Source organism: Prionailurus viverrinus, chromosome B3, assembly GCF_022837055.1.
Source record: "Prionailurus viverrinus isolate Anna chromosome B3, UM_Priviv_1.0, whole genome shotgun sequence".
Lineage (NCBI taxonomy): Eukaryota > Metazoa > Chordata > Mammalia > Carnivora > Felidae > Prionailurus > Prionailurus viverrinus.
Genome location: NC_062566.1, coordinates 98,144,518 through 98,162,866, shown reverse-complemented (window position 1 = coordinate 98,162,866; position 18,349 = coordinate 98,144,518). Strand labels below are relative to the sequence as shown.

The 18,349-nt window shown below is 42.4% G+C and overlaps 1 protein-coding gene and 1 long non-coding RNA gene across 3 annotated transcripts in view; one reads left to right on the top strand and one right to left on the bottom strand.

Moving 5' to 3' along the window:
* The window catches only part of LGALS3 (galectin 3), a 34,629-nt gene extending 24,721 nt beyond the window's left edge, over positions 1-9,908 (bottom strand). For both annotated transcript variants that reach the window (XR_007153083.1, XM_047863370.1), the window contains exons 1-3: positions 9,772-9,908; positions 2,986-3,007; positions 882-1,289 (exon numbers count right to left, since the gene is read on the bottom strand). Coding sequence is in view for 1 of the 2 variants with exons in the window: in XM_047863370.1 (XP_047719326.1) it covers positions 882-1,289; positions 2,986-3,003 (426 nt within the window). In the remaining variant the exon portion in view is untranslated. The remainder of the gene's footprint in view (positions 1-881; positions 1,290-2,985; positions 3,008-9,771) is intronic.
* Positions 9,909-9,925: 17 nt separating this feature from the next.
* LOC125168324 (uncharacterized) overlaps positions 9,926-18,349 on the top strand; it is a 34,548-nt gene continuing 26,124 nt past the window's right edge. The window contains exon 1 of the long non-coding RNA XR_007153084.1: positions 9,926-10,132. This is a non-coding gene — a long non-coding RNA (uncharacterized LOC125168324). The remainder of the gene's footprint in view (positions 10,133-18,349) is intronic.

Below are 18,349 nucleotides of genomic sequence, written 5' to 3'. Positions count from 1 at the left end.
AACTGTGGTCAAGGCCCTGCTCAATGCCTCCCACACTCCCAACACCTTCTCTGCACTCTCCTCTAAGCTGACCTAAAAGCAGGTCAGACGCTACCTGTGCCAGCAACCACATAGTCCTGGAAGGGTCTGATCCCACGCTACTACTAAACACTTGCCTCACATCTGTATGTTATCCCCCAACTAGCCTATACATCTAGATGTGTCTGAGATGTGTCTGGAGCCCCACAGTTAGATTTTACATTTAGAATTCATTTACTAAAGTGGGTTTTAACATAAAGGGAAATTCAATCCTTAGATCACAAAATTACCTTTAGAAGGTTTTTCAAAACCACATTACCTTGGTTTCCCTACACATTCCCTCTATGACCCTGGGCAAGTTGTATGACTTGTATGTCCCATTTCCTCGAGTGTAAAGTAGGGATAATAACATATCTTCTAGGGTGGTTTTGGGGCTAAATGAAATCATTCACATAGAAGCACACTGCTGGTGCATGTTATGTATTCAGTGTTATTAATAATAGTAACCAAAATGTTCCCCCATTACTATGATCTTGACTTCATTTATATTAAAGCTGCTTTACAAAGGTCTTCAAAAGATACACTGACTTCTCTTTATACTAACAGTATGCATACTAAACGCAATACAAATAACTATTTTTTTCTATTGGACTGATCCATGGCTGGTCCTCAAAAAGTGGCTCTAACCAGTGAATTGAAAGCTTCAGGTCTCTCTGAAGCCCTTTGCATGTCAGTGTGCAGAGCCAGCTCCCAGCCACAGCACAGCAAAGTAATGGCACCAACGCTCCAGACAATTGTGTTCTTTCTTCATTAGCTTTGTCCTGATCACAATCAAGTATATGAAACAACTAACTCCATCTTACCAGTGGTCCAGCAGGGACGCCAAAGGGGCCAGCAGCAGGGTAGGCTCCAGGAGCACTTGGCTGTCCAGGAGGAGGGTAGACCCCAGGCCCACTCGGTTGCCCAGGGTGGGCTCCTGGTGCAGTTGGTGCAGGATAAGCAGGTGCTGTGGGGCCAGGGTAGGCTCCTGGAGGCACCTGTCCAGGGTAGGCTCCTGGAGGCGCCTGTCCAGGGTAGGCTCCTGGAGGTGCCTGTCCAGGGTAGGCGCCTGGAGGTGCCTGTCCAGGGTAGGCGCCTGGAGGTGCCTGTCCAGGGTAGGCACTAGGATAGGCGGCCCCTGGGTAGCCCCCTGCCCCAGCAGGTTGGTTTCCCCATGCGGCAGGCCATCCTTGAGGGTTTGGGTTTCCAGATCCAGACAAAGCATCATTAAGCTGGAAAGAAAGACGTAAACAATTACAGGAGGAAAAACTTTCACAAAAACAGAATTTTCAGGAAACAGGAATATGTGATCTAAGAAGTAGAGGGATACGGTGAAGGTATGAAATTCATATCAACCAAACTTTTTCCACCTATTAAATAGTCTGCAGTTCCTAAGACTAAAATGAGACTTTGAGATTACATATGCTTCATCACTTTATTCTTTTTTTTTTTTTTTTTTTTAGTAAGAATGTATCAGCACTGGTTCATTATTTCTAACAAGTGTACCATACTAATGTAAGACATTAACAATAGAGAAAAGTGAGCGTAGGGTATACTAGAACTCTTTGTACTATCGTTGCAATTTTTCTGTAAATCTAGGACTATTTAAAAATTTTAAAGTTTAGGTTTTTTATAAAAGGCCCGATCATGCCATTAAGTAAGTGGGATTCCAGGTTAATTAGTGTCTGGGGAGGAGGGGAGCCATACAGAAAATGGAAAGTAAAACAATTTACAGTTCTCAACATGGATCGTTGCCATTGGATTGCCATAAAGAATGCATTTTATTGATTGATTGTTATTCTAATAATGATTGCTATACTTTCTTGGCCATAGTGGGTCAATATATTAACTACGTCGTAAAGTTAGCACATCTATCCAATGGCACAGACTTTTCCTTGGAGAGAACCAGGATAGCTTAATAAGAGTCTCCATCCCATTTCACAAGACCATTCCAGAAGAGGACTTTGGAAAGGGGTAGTTACATTCTTAGCAGCTCTCAAAGGGCTCCTAGTCCCATTTCTAATTTCTAGCAGAACCGCAAGCCTGGCCCAGGCAGGCACAATAGGTGCATGGCCATGCACAGTGGTGTCTGATACAGGTCTGTACTTGCCTTATCTGCATTTTGATGATCATGGCTTATCAAAATCAAACAACTACATGGTTCAGATGAAAAGATGCCCTATAGCAGGTGGTCAGGGTGATGGGCCTGAGTTTCCATAGTTCAATAAATTCCATGTTTGATAGCAAAGAGTCAGCCCTGCCATATTCCCAATGTGCTGGTCAAATCCATCCCTCTTCCTTCCCTTGCCCTGATCTCAGGGAAATTGACCCCTGAAGATGGTGTTTGCTTCCAGAGTCTGGCTAAGGGGCAGTACTGGCAAGATATTAAAGAGTGGGAAGAAGTGAGAAGCCAGGGTATCTCTCCTTTCCTCTCTGCCTCATGGGACGTCTGTGCAGCTGCTACATTTCCTGTATCACTTTATTCTTGCCTCCATCATTTCAGAGCATGGAGGGCTGCCATTCATAATTTGCCAAAGTCAGGAGCTAGCCTTCCTCTATGTAAAAGCACATACTCTCTAACTGATGTGAGAAAAACAATCACAGAAATTAGGATGCTCAGACTGCACTACACTTCCCATTGCTCATACTATTTCTCAGCTCCTGAGCATGAAATCCACTTGCTTCTGCCCCAGGCTTTTCAGTAAAGGAGTTACTATTAGTGAGTCTCAGGCCTCTATCTGCCTCGCTTTCTTCTTGAATCTGCTTCTGGAAAAACAAGACTTCAGCTAATAAGCCCTCATTAGGCAGTTAAAGCCAGAAGAAGCCAAATGGTGAGAAAATTAGAAGGGAATGTCTGGTGGTAAAGGAAAAAAAAAGTCCTCAACCTACATGGAATATGTATTAAGAAAATAAACATAAAACACTTACTGAAAAACTGTCTGCCATTTTCCTGAAAGGAGGAAAAAAAAGATAGGTTATCATTTGATCCTAGATTTGACCAGTTTCCATATCAACACAACATCACAAATAGTTCATTGGGCAGTTCTAGACAATCTATAGGCAGGCATTTTATTCCCCAGCCAGTTTATTCCCTAGATACGCCTAAATCAGTGGTGTTGGAACTACCAAAACAGCTCATCAAAGGGCAGGGATGCACTCCAGCTAGATTACCAAGCCCTATTTAATTAATAACTTTAAACTCTAATCATACTAGCCTGTGTTCTGAATCCTGGGGCCTACAAGACAGGAGAGAGAAGAACAAGGAAGAAAATGTTCTGCCCCTTTCTTTGGTAAAAACACAAACAGTCCTGGTTCATCAGTGATCCTCCACACCTTCCTTCCTGGGAGCTTTTTCCACCACCTCTTACAAAGGGTTCAGCCTCTTACAAAGGGTAATCACCCACCTCCCTTCCCGGTCCCAAGATCAGCCCCCATGCCATCTTCTGGGTTTTAGGAGGAAAGCAGAGTTGACTGATTTCTACTGAGATTTGAAAAACAGTGCCCCTATGTGTAGCTACTGCCAATCATTTATTCCTCCAATGGCACATATTTATGCCTGCTCTGGGTCAGGCACTGTGTGGGCTCTTGTCTGGGTTTGAAGATGGATAGGCCAAGATCTGTAAGGTCAAAGGGCTCACAGGCCAGCAGGGATCACAAGGGATCAATACTGTGAGCCAGACTGTGTGATGGGGCATCTCAACTAAAACTATTACTTCTAAGAGGGGAAGAGGTGGTATTGTTTGAGCTAAGCCTTAAAGGAGAGGTGAGATCAGATGTGGAGCAATGAAAATGAAAGGCAGGCACAAGATGCCTCTTTTCTTCCCCCTTTCTCCCTTTTTTTTATTTCAAGATATTTTTTATTCCAAATGAAACTCCAGCAGTATAACAAACAAGGGTGTGAAGAAAAAAAAAAAAAGAGAGAGGAGATGAGAGGAGAGTCAGACAATGTGGAGGAAAATATTTTTGGGTAGGATGATACCAAACAGAGTTGGCTTTGCCCAAAGCTGACTCCAGGGGAGGCCTTGACATATCACTCCTGCTTTCTCCTACTCCTCTCCCTGAGCCATGGCTCTAACCATAGAAGATATTTCACACCTGTCCCTGCTGCAGGTGCTCTGGCAGTGAGGGGAGGACGACAACCTGGGACTCCTGAGGCCTGGGTGAGTTTTCTCGGATCAGGATCACCTGCCAAAGTGACCTGGCCCTTAAACAATCAGACTCTCTTTTTCCTTGAGTTGCTCACTTGTGAGATTTACTAAATTATTTTAAGAAATGACATTACCCCAAGAGATCCTAATTGATATGTCCTAAAATTGTAAAATATTACACTTTTTGGTTAAAAAGAAAAAAAGGCAGAGCCCCTCCTAGGACTTAATGTCCTTCATTTATACATACCAGATACCTTATCAAACTCTGCTGTTACTTATACCCAGTTAAATGTTACCTCCTACTAATTTTTTCTGCACATCTCCTTTTTAATCTCGGCATTCTCAAACATATTTGGAAGCAGTTTAAGCATATCACCGTGTCCATCTTCTAAAGTGGAAAACTGCTGGCAGTTTGGCTAGGAAGTCACAGTGACGCTCCCAGGGCTTATATTCATGTGTTTCTTGTAGCATTTGATCTTTTAAGGCAGAAGTCAGGTGCTCCTCTGCTGGTGTTCCTTCCTTAAAAGGCTACCACTGCTTAGAAAAGTGTGCTGCCACCGCAAGAGGAACTTGAGAGAAGAGTTGTTACAGAAAAGGGGGAAAAAAGGATGTCTCTTATTTTTAATTTTTTTAATTTATTTTTATTTTTTAATGTTTTTTGAGAGAGAGAGAGAGAGTGAGAGAGAGAGAGAGAGCGCGCGCGCGCGCGCGCAGAGCACAGAGAGGGAGACACAGAATCCAAAGCAGGCTCCAGGCTCTGAGCTACAGCACAGAGGGCTCGAACTCACAGACCGTGAGATCATGACCTGGGCTGAAGTCAGACGTTTACTGACCAAGTCACCCAGATGCCCCTAAAGATTTTATTTTTAGGACTCTCTACACCCAAAGTGGGGCTCAAACTCATAATTCTGAGATCAAGGGCTGCATGCTCTACTGACTGAGCCAGCCAGGCGCCCTAGAAGGGACATTTCTTAAGAAAGCAAAGACTCTCGTTTTGGACAGCAGTAGGAAATAATCTTGAACTTCAAGGTGGGCAGAGATTTCAGTTCCTTTGATCACACAAACTTTTCTTCCATTCCTAGGCAACATGCCAAAGACCCAGATTTATAACTTTATACATATTGTTGACTTCTCTTAAATATCCCCATTCGGTAAAGGCTTTTTCACAGTCTCAGCACCACTAACGTTTCAGGTCAGATACACTGTCAGAGTCAGAGCTGCCCTGAACATTACAGGATGTAGAACAGCATTCTTGGCTTCAATATACAAGATGTCAGTAGCACAATACCCCCCTTCCCATTGTGACAACCAGAAATGTCTTCAGACATTACCAAATATCCTGGGGGCAGGGGAGGGAGGGCAAAATTGTGCCTGGTTGAGTAAACACTTTAAGCTGATTAGTGTGTATATCCCTCCAGAAATGTATATATACAGGTCAATAAAAGCCAAAAAGTTATCTTCAATAGTTAAAACCAGCTAAATCTGGGGGTGCCTGGGTGGTTCAGTCAGCTAAGCGTCTGATTCTTGATCTCGGCTCAGGTCATGATCTCCTGGTTTGTGGGATGGAGCCCACGTCTGGCTCTGTGCTGACAGCCAACCTGGGGCCTGCTTAGGATTCTCTCTCTCCCTCTCTCTCTGACCCTCTCCTGCTCGCACTTGCTCTCTCTCTAAAAACAAATAAATAAACTTAAAAAAAAAACTAGCTAAATCTGTACCATTGGCCTTATAGAGTATCTTATTAATATAACACCTATCAAACTAAGATGTGTTTAAAGGCTGATTAAAACCAGAAACTAAAGACAGCATTCCCGAAAAAAAAGACAGCATTTCCAAAATTTAACATTTTTTCCTAAAGTCTCTGCTGGAGCATATTCAGCTTATTTCCAGCTCCAACCAAAACAATTTGAGAAACAAAGCAGATTTCAATTTCTTTCCACTGTGTTTCACATAAAGCCTTGGGTGACAGTTTGGATTGTGTTGTGACACATTAGACAAGCCCATTAGAATAATGAAATCCTGCATTAGTGTGGTACTTTTTGGTTTATGAAGCACTTTCCCATACCTTTCCTATTTTCATTCTGATAATAATCTTATAAGATTTTCAGGGGAAGGTTAATATTCCCACTCTAGAGGTGAGGAAACAGAGGCTTAGAAAGCTAATATGGTGGCCCAAAGTCATTCCGTCCTTGGCAGGCCAACAACCAAGGGTCCAAGGACCCTCACTCTTAATTCAAACTCATTTTATACTAATGTAAAATCTTCACTCTTTGAAATTTTAAAATATAGTCCTTAAAAAGTGTTTATTACTTCACTTAGAAATTAATTCTCTGGCTTATTCACTCAGAACTACATAACATGTTGAAATTATAAACAAATTTAAAACGATCATGTTTTTGTCAGAAAAAGCTGGGTGACTCATTCAGTGAGCTCCAACACTGACTGTATCCAATACTGAATACAACGATGCCATTTTGCACAGTCATTTTACTAATTATAACCATATTTAAACCAATAAAGTGTACTTTTCCAAAAACTGGGTATGCACTGTTTTGCTATCTTAATTCTCAACCATCAGATCTCTTTTTTGAAAAAGTTTATAACCAATGCTTTTTTGAAATCTAGCAACCATAGAGCTTAAAAAAAACTATTTGGATAAAAGTCTTCTTACTTGCCTGGAAAAATTCTTTCTTTCTTTCTTTTCAGATGGATTGTTTATATAAAGAGATAATTAAATGAAAAAAGAAAAAAACTTCTCACCCTACAGATGCTATAGATAATATGAACTCTATCCTGCCATTCCCAGAATCAGAGAATTTAGAAGCTCCAGAAAAGAAACTATATCAAAGACAAAACAAAACACTGAGGAAATACTACCTGGGTATTCATATTTGGAAAAACCTACAGGAAGTAGTTTAGTGTTGCTTTGGAATAAGGAATTTAAACATGAGTCATAATGCAGACCATTTTAATTGGCTGTTAATTGTACTTTACCCTCTAATAAAGAGTGGCTATCTACTGTACTATGCTATTCTAGGCCCAGCTAGCAATTAGTCCAGTAGTCAGGGTTCCTGGGAGCACTTCTGAAATTTCTGCTCACAAAGGGCCTTGACCTTTATACGAGCTGAAAGAGAAGTGGATCATGAATGTATTTCCTCAGAACCCCAAGGCACTGCCCACACTCCTCTCCGAAGAATACAGGAGGCAGTTGCCGAAACATGGAGCAGGGCTTGAGGAAAATCCACTTTCCAAGGCCAAATTCGGTGATGCTGAGTTGGAATAAAGGAAACTGGTCCTTTACTAGGATTTCCTTCTTATCATAGTTCCTCAGCATCAAGGAAGGTAAAGTTACCTTGCGCCTCTCAGTTACTGATTTTTCCCCCTATGGAAAAGCTGAACATCAATCAAGAGAGAACACATGACACTTAGTCAGCAGCAAATTGGAAGTTTATAGCAAGCACTGTTCTGGCAGGCTTACCACTCAGAATTTAATGAGAAGAACCAGTTCAGGAACTAGATACCAAATGCTAACTCAGCTGTCCTCAGGAGGAGCCTGTTTCCCCAACTATCATAGGAAAGAGAGGCTATGGTTTAGATAAGCTACCATGAGTCTCGGATACATTAACTTTATAAGCCAATCTTATTTAAGGTCAACATGAGATGCTCAAGTTATAACATATGAATATAAGTCTCTGTTGCAGTTAAGATTTAGAGTCTAGGGGCACCTGGCTGACTCAGCCGGTTAAGCATCTGACTTCAGCTCAGGTCATGATCTCATAGTTCCTGAGTTCGAGCCCCACATCAGGCTCTGAGCTGACAGCACAGAGCCTGCTTGAGATTCCCTACCTCTCTCTCTGCCCCCTCCCTGACTCATGCCTCCCCCCGCCCCATCTCTAAATAAACAAACAAACAAACAAAAAAACTTAAAAAAAAAAAAAGATTTAGAGTCTGCCTGATGAGATGCTAGGCAAATAAGTACCTAAGTTATAGGAGAGACCAATACTGGCCTTTTGACATCACTAGCAATAAGTAAAAAGTCTTTATATTAAAGCACCTCTTGGGGCTCAGGTCATGATCTCATGGTTCCGGATTTCATGGTTCATGAGTTAGAGCCCCATGTTGGGCTTTGTGCCAACAGCTCAGAGCCTGAAGCCTGCTTCAGATTCGGTGTCTCCCTCTCTCTGTCCTTCCCCTACTTGCTCTCTCTCAAAAGTAAAACATTAAAAAAATAAATAAGTAAAGCACTTATGTATATTTGTAGCATAGTGAAATACTGATTAAAGACCTCTGAACAGAATGAGACTTGCCTATTCCATTGAAAAAAAGCTAGCTTTGGGGGTCAGTCTATCAGGCAGACTGCCCCCTCTTCTGCTACTTAAGTAACGTGGTGAGGCATTCGTCTAACACTTTTAAGCTCAAAACATTCAAAAACCATCATCAAACTTTTCCCCAGAACATGCTGATTCTAATTGTAACCCCCAAACATTATGAATTTAGGAAGCAGTTCCAATCTTCCAAAGAACACAGATGAACTTTTTCCATTCCTTTCCCAGAATCCGAGAAACAGATTGGGTCACTGAGGTTCACCTGTCCTTACTGTCCAGAGACCCAACTCCCAGGAGTCACTTTACAAACATTCCACAGTATCTGGACTAGCAATCACTAACTTGAAGGGGGGGGGGGGGTGTCTCACCTTACGTGTCCCCTATGTGACTCTTTGGCATTAAGGTCCTACTCCTCAGAATGGACACATTTTAGTGTTTTTATGTAAGGAACTGATAATTCAGAATACATCTTCATACATGTCTTAAGAGCTGCCCCCAGCTGGAGCTCTGCACTTTTGGGCTACCATTCTGCCACACCCTACACGTCCTCAGCACAGATCCGGGATGTTAATGCCCAAGTTAGCCAATCTGGGCAGGGATGAGTCACCGATTTGCAAAAGCTTAGGATGTGTAGTCTTCGCCAAGCCGGGCACATGCCCACTCAGGCCCCGGGGCATCACCATTTTCTGAGGGATCAGCACCCCGAGAGCCGCTGCAGCCCCTGCCGCCGCCAGGCCTGCTGGAAGAGCCCCAGCGCCCCACAGCCAGATGCAGCGGCCGCGCAGCCCAGTCCCGGGGCGCAGGAGCCGCCTCCAGAGTCCCTGGGCAGGCTCCCCACCTCCTGCGGAGGGGGACCGGCTTCCTAACTCCGAACTGGAACCGGGCGCGCGGCGGAAGGGCGGGACGCCGTGGTCGAGCCTCCCAGTCTCTGCGGAGGGTGACCTGCGCCCCGGAGGGTGGTCCGCGGCCACACCCAGGGCCCGCCCAGCTAAGTGCGTGAGTGTGTGCAAAGCGCCGCTAACTTTCCCGGAGTCGCACACCGCTCCCTCCAGGACTCGCAGGCTACGGCCCCTGCCCAGGACGGCTCCCCCAGCTCCGCCCGCGGCCCTCCGCCTCTCCGCGCCCACCCGCGGCCCCCGGCCCCCGACCCCCGACCCCCGCGCGGGCGCTCTCGCCCCTGCCCCGTCGGGGCCGTCAGCAGGCTCCGTCCCCGTCCCCCGTCCCCAGGCGCCCCCGCCACTCACCCCACAGCTCAGCGCTCCCAAGTTAGCTTGCTGCGGGGGGCAACTTCAAGCGACCTGGTACGATCCCTGGCGGGGCGGTGGCTCCGCGCCTCAAATAGTCCCGGCCGGCCCGCCTCTCCCGGGGCGGGATCTCCACCCACACACACCCGGGCCTCTCCCCGCGGTGGGGCCGGGCACTGCCCCACCGCACACCCGGCGCCGCAGTGGCTCCTGACCTGGAGAGACCCCCAGCCCCGCAGCCTCCAGTCGGTCTCCTGCGCCCGCCCCCTCGAGACCTGGAATTGTGGCCACGTTCACCGCCCTGTCTCCAGATTCACCTGGTCACTCCTCAGACCAAGACAGAGTCTGCGAAGCTTTCAGAGTATGCTTACTTAACGCTTTGCTTGCTGGCTTGTTTTAACCATGTTTGCTTATTTGCTGCCTGAATTGCGGACACTCTCCTCCTCTCTGCATTTATTTTCCCTAAACCCTCTCTCAGTATCAAAGCCTTTCCTAGAAGTGCACGGTGACTCGTGTCACTGGGAGGGCGCTGGCAAGTTTTCTGAGGTGCTGGGTGAGATAGGTGGGAGGGAGGGCCGCGGGCGGAGGTCCCGGTTCTTGGCCCTGCATTCATTCACTTTCTGAACTGTGATGTGGGTGCCACCTCGCTCTGACGGCCCTAAATTAGTTTTGCTTGTTTGCTCCCCACATCTTACCCAGTGTTTGGTGTGTAATAAGTTCTCCCTAAATATTTTTTTTCATGAATGAATGAAATAATGAATACCTTCCTAGAAAGTCTTTGTTTCCCCAAAGGTTGGGCAGGGTCCTGATGAAGGAGGAAATTTTTTTTTTTTAATGTTTACTCATTTTTGAGAGAGAGAGAGACGGAAGAAGAATTAGTGGGGGAGGGGCAGAGAGAGAGGGAGACAGAGAATCCCAAGCAGGCTCCAGGCTCTGAGCTGTCAGCACAGAGCCTGAGGTGGGGCTTGAGTCCATGAACCTTGACATCAAGACCTGTGTCAAAGTCAGCTGCTTAACCGACTGTGCCACCCAGGCGCCCGTGAAGGAGGAACAGTTTAAACACAAAAGTCTTTGGTAGAGACAGGAATAGGATAAAGCTACCACTCTAAGAAAACTTCTTACAACAAATAGTGATTCTTGCAAGAGAAAAGGTATTTATTTGGTATCATTTCACTGAATAATAGCTGAGTGAAATGGTTAAGGATGCCTAAGATTAAGTTTTTAAAGTTCTGATATCTACTCACAAAAATCAACTCAAAATGGATTAAAGACTTAATTGTAAGACCGCAAAACAAAATTCCTAGAAGGAAACAAGGGAAAAGCTCCTTGACATTGGTTATGGCAATGTTTTTTTGGATAAGACTCCACAGTACAAGCAACAAAAGCAAAAATAAACAAGTGGGACTACATCAAACTAGCAAGCTGCATAGCAAAAGAAATAATCAGTAAATGAAAAAACACCCTACAAAATGAGAGAAAATATTTGTAAACTATGTATCTGATAAGAGGTTAGTGTTCAAAATATATAAGGATCTCATAGAACTCTATAGCAAACAACAATAACAAAAACAAACAACAACAACAAAAAACCCAAATAACCCTATTTAAAGAACGGGCAAAGGACCTGAACCAGACAGTTTTCCAAAGAAGACATCTGACCAACAGGTACCTGAAAAGGCACCCAGCATCACTAATTATCAGGGAAAAGCAGGTCCATACCACAATGGGGCATCACTTCACACCTGTTAGAATGGCTATCATCAAAAGGACAAGAGATAAGTGTGGGCAAGGATGCAAACAAAGGAACGCTTTGTGTATTGTTGGTTGGAATGTAAATTGGTACAGCCATTATGGAAAACAATATGGAGGTTCCTCAAGAAATTAAAAATAGAATGACCATATGATTCAGCAATCCTACTTTCTGGGTAGGAAATGAAATCACTATCTTGAAGAGATATCTGCATTCCCATGTTTATTGCAGCATTGTTCACAACAGTCAAGACATGGAAACAACCTAAGTGTCTGTTGATGGAAGAATGGATTAAAAAAATGTCACACACACACACACACACACACACACCCGGAAATATTCAGCTGTGAGAAAGAAGGAAATCCTGCCATTTCAACAACATGGATGGACCTTCAGGGTATTATGCTAAGTGAAGGAAGCCAAGCAGAGATAAACAAATACCATATGATCTTACTTATATATGGAATCTAAAAGAACTCATAGAAACTGAGTAGAATGATGGTTACCAGGGTCTAGGGGTGTGGGAGAAAATGGGGAGATGTTGGTCAAAGGGTAAAAACTTTTAGTTACAAGATGAATAAGTTCTGGGAATTTAATGTATGGCATGATGACTATCGTTAAAAATACTATATCACATATTTGATGGTTGCTAAGAGAGTAGTCTTAAATGTTCTCACCACACACACAAAAAATGGTAATGTGTGAGGTGATGAATATGTGAACTAATTTTACTGTGGTAATCATTTCACAACATATGTGTATATCAAACAATAATGTTAGGAGTAATAAGAGCTAATACTCATTGAGCACTTATAATGTGCTGCGTACTATGCTTAGTGCTTTACATATATATATATGGGGGCAGGAATTTTTATCCCCATTTTATTTATTTATTTATTATTTTTATTTAGTTTTTCCCAAGGTTTTAAAAATGTTTATTTTTTATTTTGGGAGAGAAAGAGTGAGTGGGGGAGGGGCAGAGAGAGAGGGAGAGAGAGAGAAAATCCCAAGCAGGCTCCATGCTGTCAGTTGCAGAGCTGGATGCTCCGCTCGATCTCACAAACTGTGAGATCATGACCTGAGGTGACCGCTCAACCTACTGAGCCACGCAGGCACCCCTCCCAAGTTTTTTAAATCTCCCTGTGGTGATCAGGACAAGTGCACTCCTTAATTCCCATCCCTTATTTCACCCATTCCCCCACCTACCTCCTCTCTGGTAACCATCAGTTTTTCTCTATAGTTAAAGTCTGTTTCTTGGGTTATCTCTCTCTCTTTTTCCCTTTGCTCATTTGTTTTGTTTCTTAAATTCCACATGAGTGAAATCATATGATATTTGTTATATACCAGTTAGCATTATACTGTCTAGCTCCATCCATGTTGTTACAATATGGAAAGATTTTAATGCCTTTTTATAGCTGAATAATATTCCACTGTGATATGTAAAACATCTTCTTTATACATTTATCAGTTGATGGACACTTAGGCTGTTTCCATATCTTGGCTAGTATAAGTAATGCAGCTGTAAACATCAGGGTATATGTATCCCTTTGAAGTGTTTTTGTATTTTTTGAATAAATACTCAGTAATGTGATTGCTGGATCATAGGGTAGTTCTATTTTTAACTTTTTGAGGAAACTCCATATTGTTTTCCAGAGTGGCTGCACCGGTTTGCATTCCCACCAACAGTACAAAAGGGTTCCTTTTTCTCCACATCCTCGCCAACACCTGTTGTTTCTTGTGTTTTTTATTTTAGCCATTCTGACAGGTGTGAGGTGAGTGGCGTTCCATGGTGTAATGGTTAACACTCTGGACACTGACAGGTGTGAGGTGATATCACGTTATAATTTTGATTTGCATTTCCCTGATGATAAGTGATGATGAGCGTCTTTTCATGTGTCTGTTAGCTGTCTGTATGTCTTCTTTGGAAAACTATTCTTACCTTCTGCCCATTTTTTAATTGGATTATTTGTTTTTTGGAGCATTGAGTTTTATAAATTCTTTATATATTTTATATACTAGCTCTTTATCAGCTATGTCATATGCAGATATCTTCTCCCATTGTGTAGGTTGCCTTTTAGTTTTGTTGATTGTTTCCTTGGCTCTGCAGAAGCTTTTTATTTTGATGTTGTTCCAATAGTTTATTCTTGCTTTTGTTTCCATTGCCTCAGAAGACATATCCAGAAAGAAGTTGCTGTGGTCGATGTCAAAGAAGTTACTGCCGGTGTTCTCTTCCATAATTTTTATGGTTTGAGGTCTTACATTTATGTCTTAGTACATTTTGAGTTCATTTTGGTATATGGCTTAGGAAAGTGGTCCAGTTTCATTCTTTTGCATGTTGCTGTCCAGTTTTCCCAGAACCATTTGAAGAAGAGATATTCTTTTTTCCCATTGGATATTCTTTCCTGCTTTGTCGAAGGTTAATTTACCACATGTTATGGGTTCTTTTCTGGGCTTTCTATTCTGTTCCATTGATCTATGTGTCTATTTTTGTACTAGCACCATACTGTTTTCATTACTATGGTTTTGTAATACAACTTGAAGTCCAGAATTGTGATGCCTTCACCTTTGTTTTGCTTTTTCAAGGTTCCTTTGGCTTTCAGGGTTTTTTGTGGTCTATACAAATTTTCAGACTCTGTTCTAGCTCTGTGAAAAACCCTGTTGGTATTCTGATAGGGATTACATTAAATGTGTAGATTGCTTTGGGTAGTATAGACATTTTAACAGTATTTGTTTTTCCAGTCCATGAGCATGGAGTGTCTTTCCATTTCTTTGTGTCATCTTCCGTTTCTTTTATCAGTGTTTTATAGTTTTCAGAGTACAGGTCTTTCACCTCTTTGATTAGGTTTATTTCTAGATATCTTATTTTTGGTGTAATTGTAAATGGGATTATTTTCTTAATTTCTTTTCCTGGTGCTTCATTATTGGTATATAGAAATGCAACAGATTTCTGTACATTGATTTTGTATCCTGTGACTTTACTGAATTTGTCAGCTGTAGCAGTTTTTTGGTGGAGTCTTTCAGGTTTTCTATATATAGTGTCATGTCATCTGCAATAGTGAACGTTTCACTTCTTCCTTACTGATTTGGATGCCTTTTATTTCTTTTTGTTGTCTGATTACTATAGCGACGACTTCCAGTACTGTGTTGAATAAAAGTGTTAAGAGTGGACATCTTTGTCTTGTTCCTGACATTAGGGGAAAGGTTCTCAGTTTTCCCCCACTGAGGATGATGTTAGCTGTGGGCTTTTCATATATAGCCTTTATTATGTTGAGGTGTGTTCCCTTTAAACCTACTTTGTTGAGGGTTTCTAATCATGAATGGATGTTGTACTTTCAAATGCTTTCTTTGCATCTATTGAAATGATCATTTGGTTCTTGTCCTTTCTGTTATTGATGTGATGTATCACTTTGATTGATTTGTGAATGTTGAACCACCCTCACTCATAACCCAGGAATAAATCTCACTTGATCTCAGGGAATTATTTTTTTAATGTATTCTTGGATTTGGGTTGCTAATATTTTGTTGAAGGTTTTTGCATCTCTGTTCTTCAGGGATATTAGCCTGTAGTTCTTTTTTTTCTTTTTTCTCTTTCTTTCTTTCTTTCTTTCTTTTTCTTTTTTCTTTCTTTTTTTTTTTTGTAATGTCTTTATTTGATTTTGGTACCAAGGTAATGCTAGCTTCATAGTATGAATTTGGAAGTTTTCCTTCCTTTTCTATTTTTTGGAATAGTTTGAGAAGAATAGGTATTAACTATTCTTTAAATGTTTAGTAGAATTCACCTGTGAAGCCATCTGGTCCTGGACTTTTGTTTGTTGGGAGTTTTTTGATTGCTGATTCAATTTCTTTGCTGGTAATTTTTATCTCCATTTTATTTTTTTTAATTTTTTTTTTCAACGTTTATTTATTTTGGGGACAGAGAGAGACAGAGCATGAACGGGGGAGGGGCAGAGAGAGAGGCAGACACAGAATCGGAAACAGGCTCCAGGCTCTGAGCCATCAGCCCAGAGCCTGACACGGGGCTCGAACTCACAGACTGCGAGATCGTGACCTGGTTGAAGTCGGACGCTTAACCGACTGCGCCACCCAGGCGCCCCATTATCTCCATTTTAAAGATGAGAAAGCTGAGGCACAGTGTATTCAATATGACCAAGATCACAACATAGATCAAGTGGAAAGTACATCAGGGTCTGAGAAATAAGTGTCTGGAAATGGGATATTTGCCATTCAGTAAGTTGAGGCAAAGAACACAACAGAAAGAACTAAAGAATGGAAGGAAGGAAGGAAAGAAGGAAGGAAGGAAGGGAACAGAGAGAAAGAGGAGGGGGAGGACATGAAGGAGAGAGATGTGGAAAGAAGAAAAAAAAAACACTACCAAGAACACATCACCAAAAGTTAGTAGATTTTAAAGTTGGAAGGGGTCATTCAGAAATGGAATTGACCACAAGGTGAAATGATCTCTGAGAGAACAAAGGAGGAGAGTTGCTCTGTGGATTCATGTTTTAATTCTAAGGAATGGTTTTCCTGTCTCATACTGGATTGTGTCTGGCTAATAGTATGTATGAGAAAGCCTCTGTATGTGCTTGACCTATATCTTGGAGCTTTTGGGTTTTGGGCTAGAGAAGGAAGGGATTTTGTGCTAAAGAATGAAGAGGATGTTGGAACCAATCTCTGCCCAGCCTCTTTTGCGGGGTTGGAGCCCCAGGGAGGAAAGAATGGACTGTCTTTGAGAAAGCGTTGAGAGAAACTGTATCAGGCCCAAGATAAGACAAGAAACAGTCCTCCCTGGGAGGCAGCCATTCCTTCCCCTTCTGCATATACTCCAGGCTGTGCTGGCTCTTCAGGGATTTCCAGAGCAGATTCCTGGGACAGACATTAGGGTTCTCACTAGGTTCTCCTAGTGTCACTGAGAGTTCTCTCAAGGAGATAATGGACCTTTCCCAAGGGATGGGGCAGATACTGCCACTGACGGCGATGGCACACTACTTTCTTTAGCAGAAGAACTGAGCAGGGGAGAGGCTGCTCATGTAAGAACAAGACTATGGGGAGCTTATAAATAACCTCGGTGGGACAAAGGAAGCCTGGTTTGAACTGGCCAGCTGGTGGTTATGATGTAAACTAATGATGCAATCACACATGTTCTATGTTTTGGGTAATGACTTCACTCAGTAAACCAAAATGGAAAATTGGAAATGTGGTATTGTGGTATAATCTCATGAATACAATGGGATCTAAGGGTAGAAATTAATGAAAAGCCCAAATTACAGTTTACCAAAAAAATATATAGATACAGATATATAGGTATATTTAGTGTGTATATATATATACATCTATAAATAACTCCAAAAATAAGATATTTTTAAATATTTTATTTTATTTTAATTGTATGTTATGTTATTTTTTGAGAGAGAGCATAGCTGGGGAGGGGCAGAGACAGAGGAGAGAGAGAGAATCCGAAGCAGGCTCCCCACTCAGCACAGAGCCCAACTCGGGGCTTGATCCCATGACAGTGAGATCATGACCTGAACTGAAATCAAGAGTCAAACGCTTAACTGGTTGAACCACCCAGGCACCCCTATAATTTTTAAATGTTTAAAATAAATGTGTTTGGGGCACCTGGGTGGCTCAGTTGGTTAAGCATCCGACTTTGGCTCAGGTCATGATCTTATGGTTTGTGACTTCTAGTTCCACATCTGGCTCTGCTCTGACAGCTCTGAGCCTGCTTTGGATTGTCTGTCTCCCTCTCTCTCTCTGCCCCTCCCCTGCTCTCACTCTCTCTCTCAAAAATAAATAAATACACATTAAAAAAAACCTTTAGGGGCACCTGGGTGGCTCAGTCAGTTGAGCATCAGACTTCAGCTCAGGTCATGTTCACACAGTTCATGGTTTCAAGCCCTGCATTGGGCTCTGTGCTGACAGCTCAGAGCCTGAAGCCTGCTTGGGATTCTGTGTCTCCCTCACTCTTGCCCCTCCCCTGCTCACACTCTATCTCTCTCTCTCTCACAAAATAAAATAAAATAAAATAAAATAAAATAAAATAAAATAAAATAAAATAAATAAATAAATAAATAAATAAATATTTTAAAAATGTAAGATGGGTTTCAGGGTTCTTATAAACTTAGAAATTATGTCAGGCAACCCAAGTAGACTTATAATGTGAGCTACTTGGGATCCTATGATGTCCAAGAACAATGGATATGTGATGTATATAAAACTGTATTGCTAAGAAGGAAATTGGAGGAAGCAAACATTCAAATTTAGAGTTTAACTTGGACTGTCCCTCCCAGCACTCTCCCCCTCACTTACCTGACCCTGGCCACAAGGGCCTGCTAGCTCTTCCTCCTTGATTATAAGACTCACTCCAATACAGCATCCTTCACAGATGGTTCCCTATATATGGGATTCTTTTGTCTTTAGGCTTGCACAGAGAAGTCACTGTGTGTTGGGGATGAATCACTGTGTGGCTAGGAATTAGTTATGAAAATATAATCCTTTCTCTGAAGAGGGAATCTGGCAGCCAATTTACTTGAATGGGTCATCCATAGTAAATGACTAACTAATGGACATTAAAAAAGAGTTACCCACAGGAATGGCCTTTGTCTCTTTAAGAAAATGAGTAAACACATAAGTCTTAAGACTTTGAGTCATGAGGCCTGTGGCCCAGCAACGCACCACTTCCCTTAAGGGGTTAGCTGCTGGGATAGCCAAAAGAGTTGTTATAGAGACAAGGGATGAGTCACCCTCTTGCCTTTCTTTCTGGTTATCTTGAGTCATTTCAGAGATAGATAAAGCTCATGCCTCCCTACTTAGCGGGCTTACATCTAATGGTGG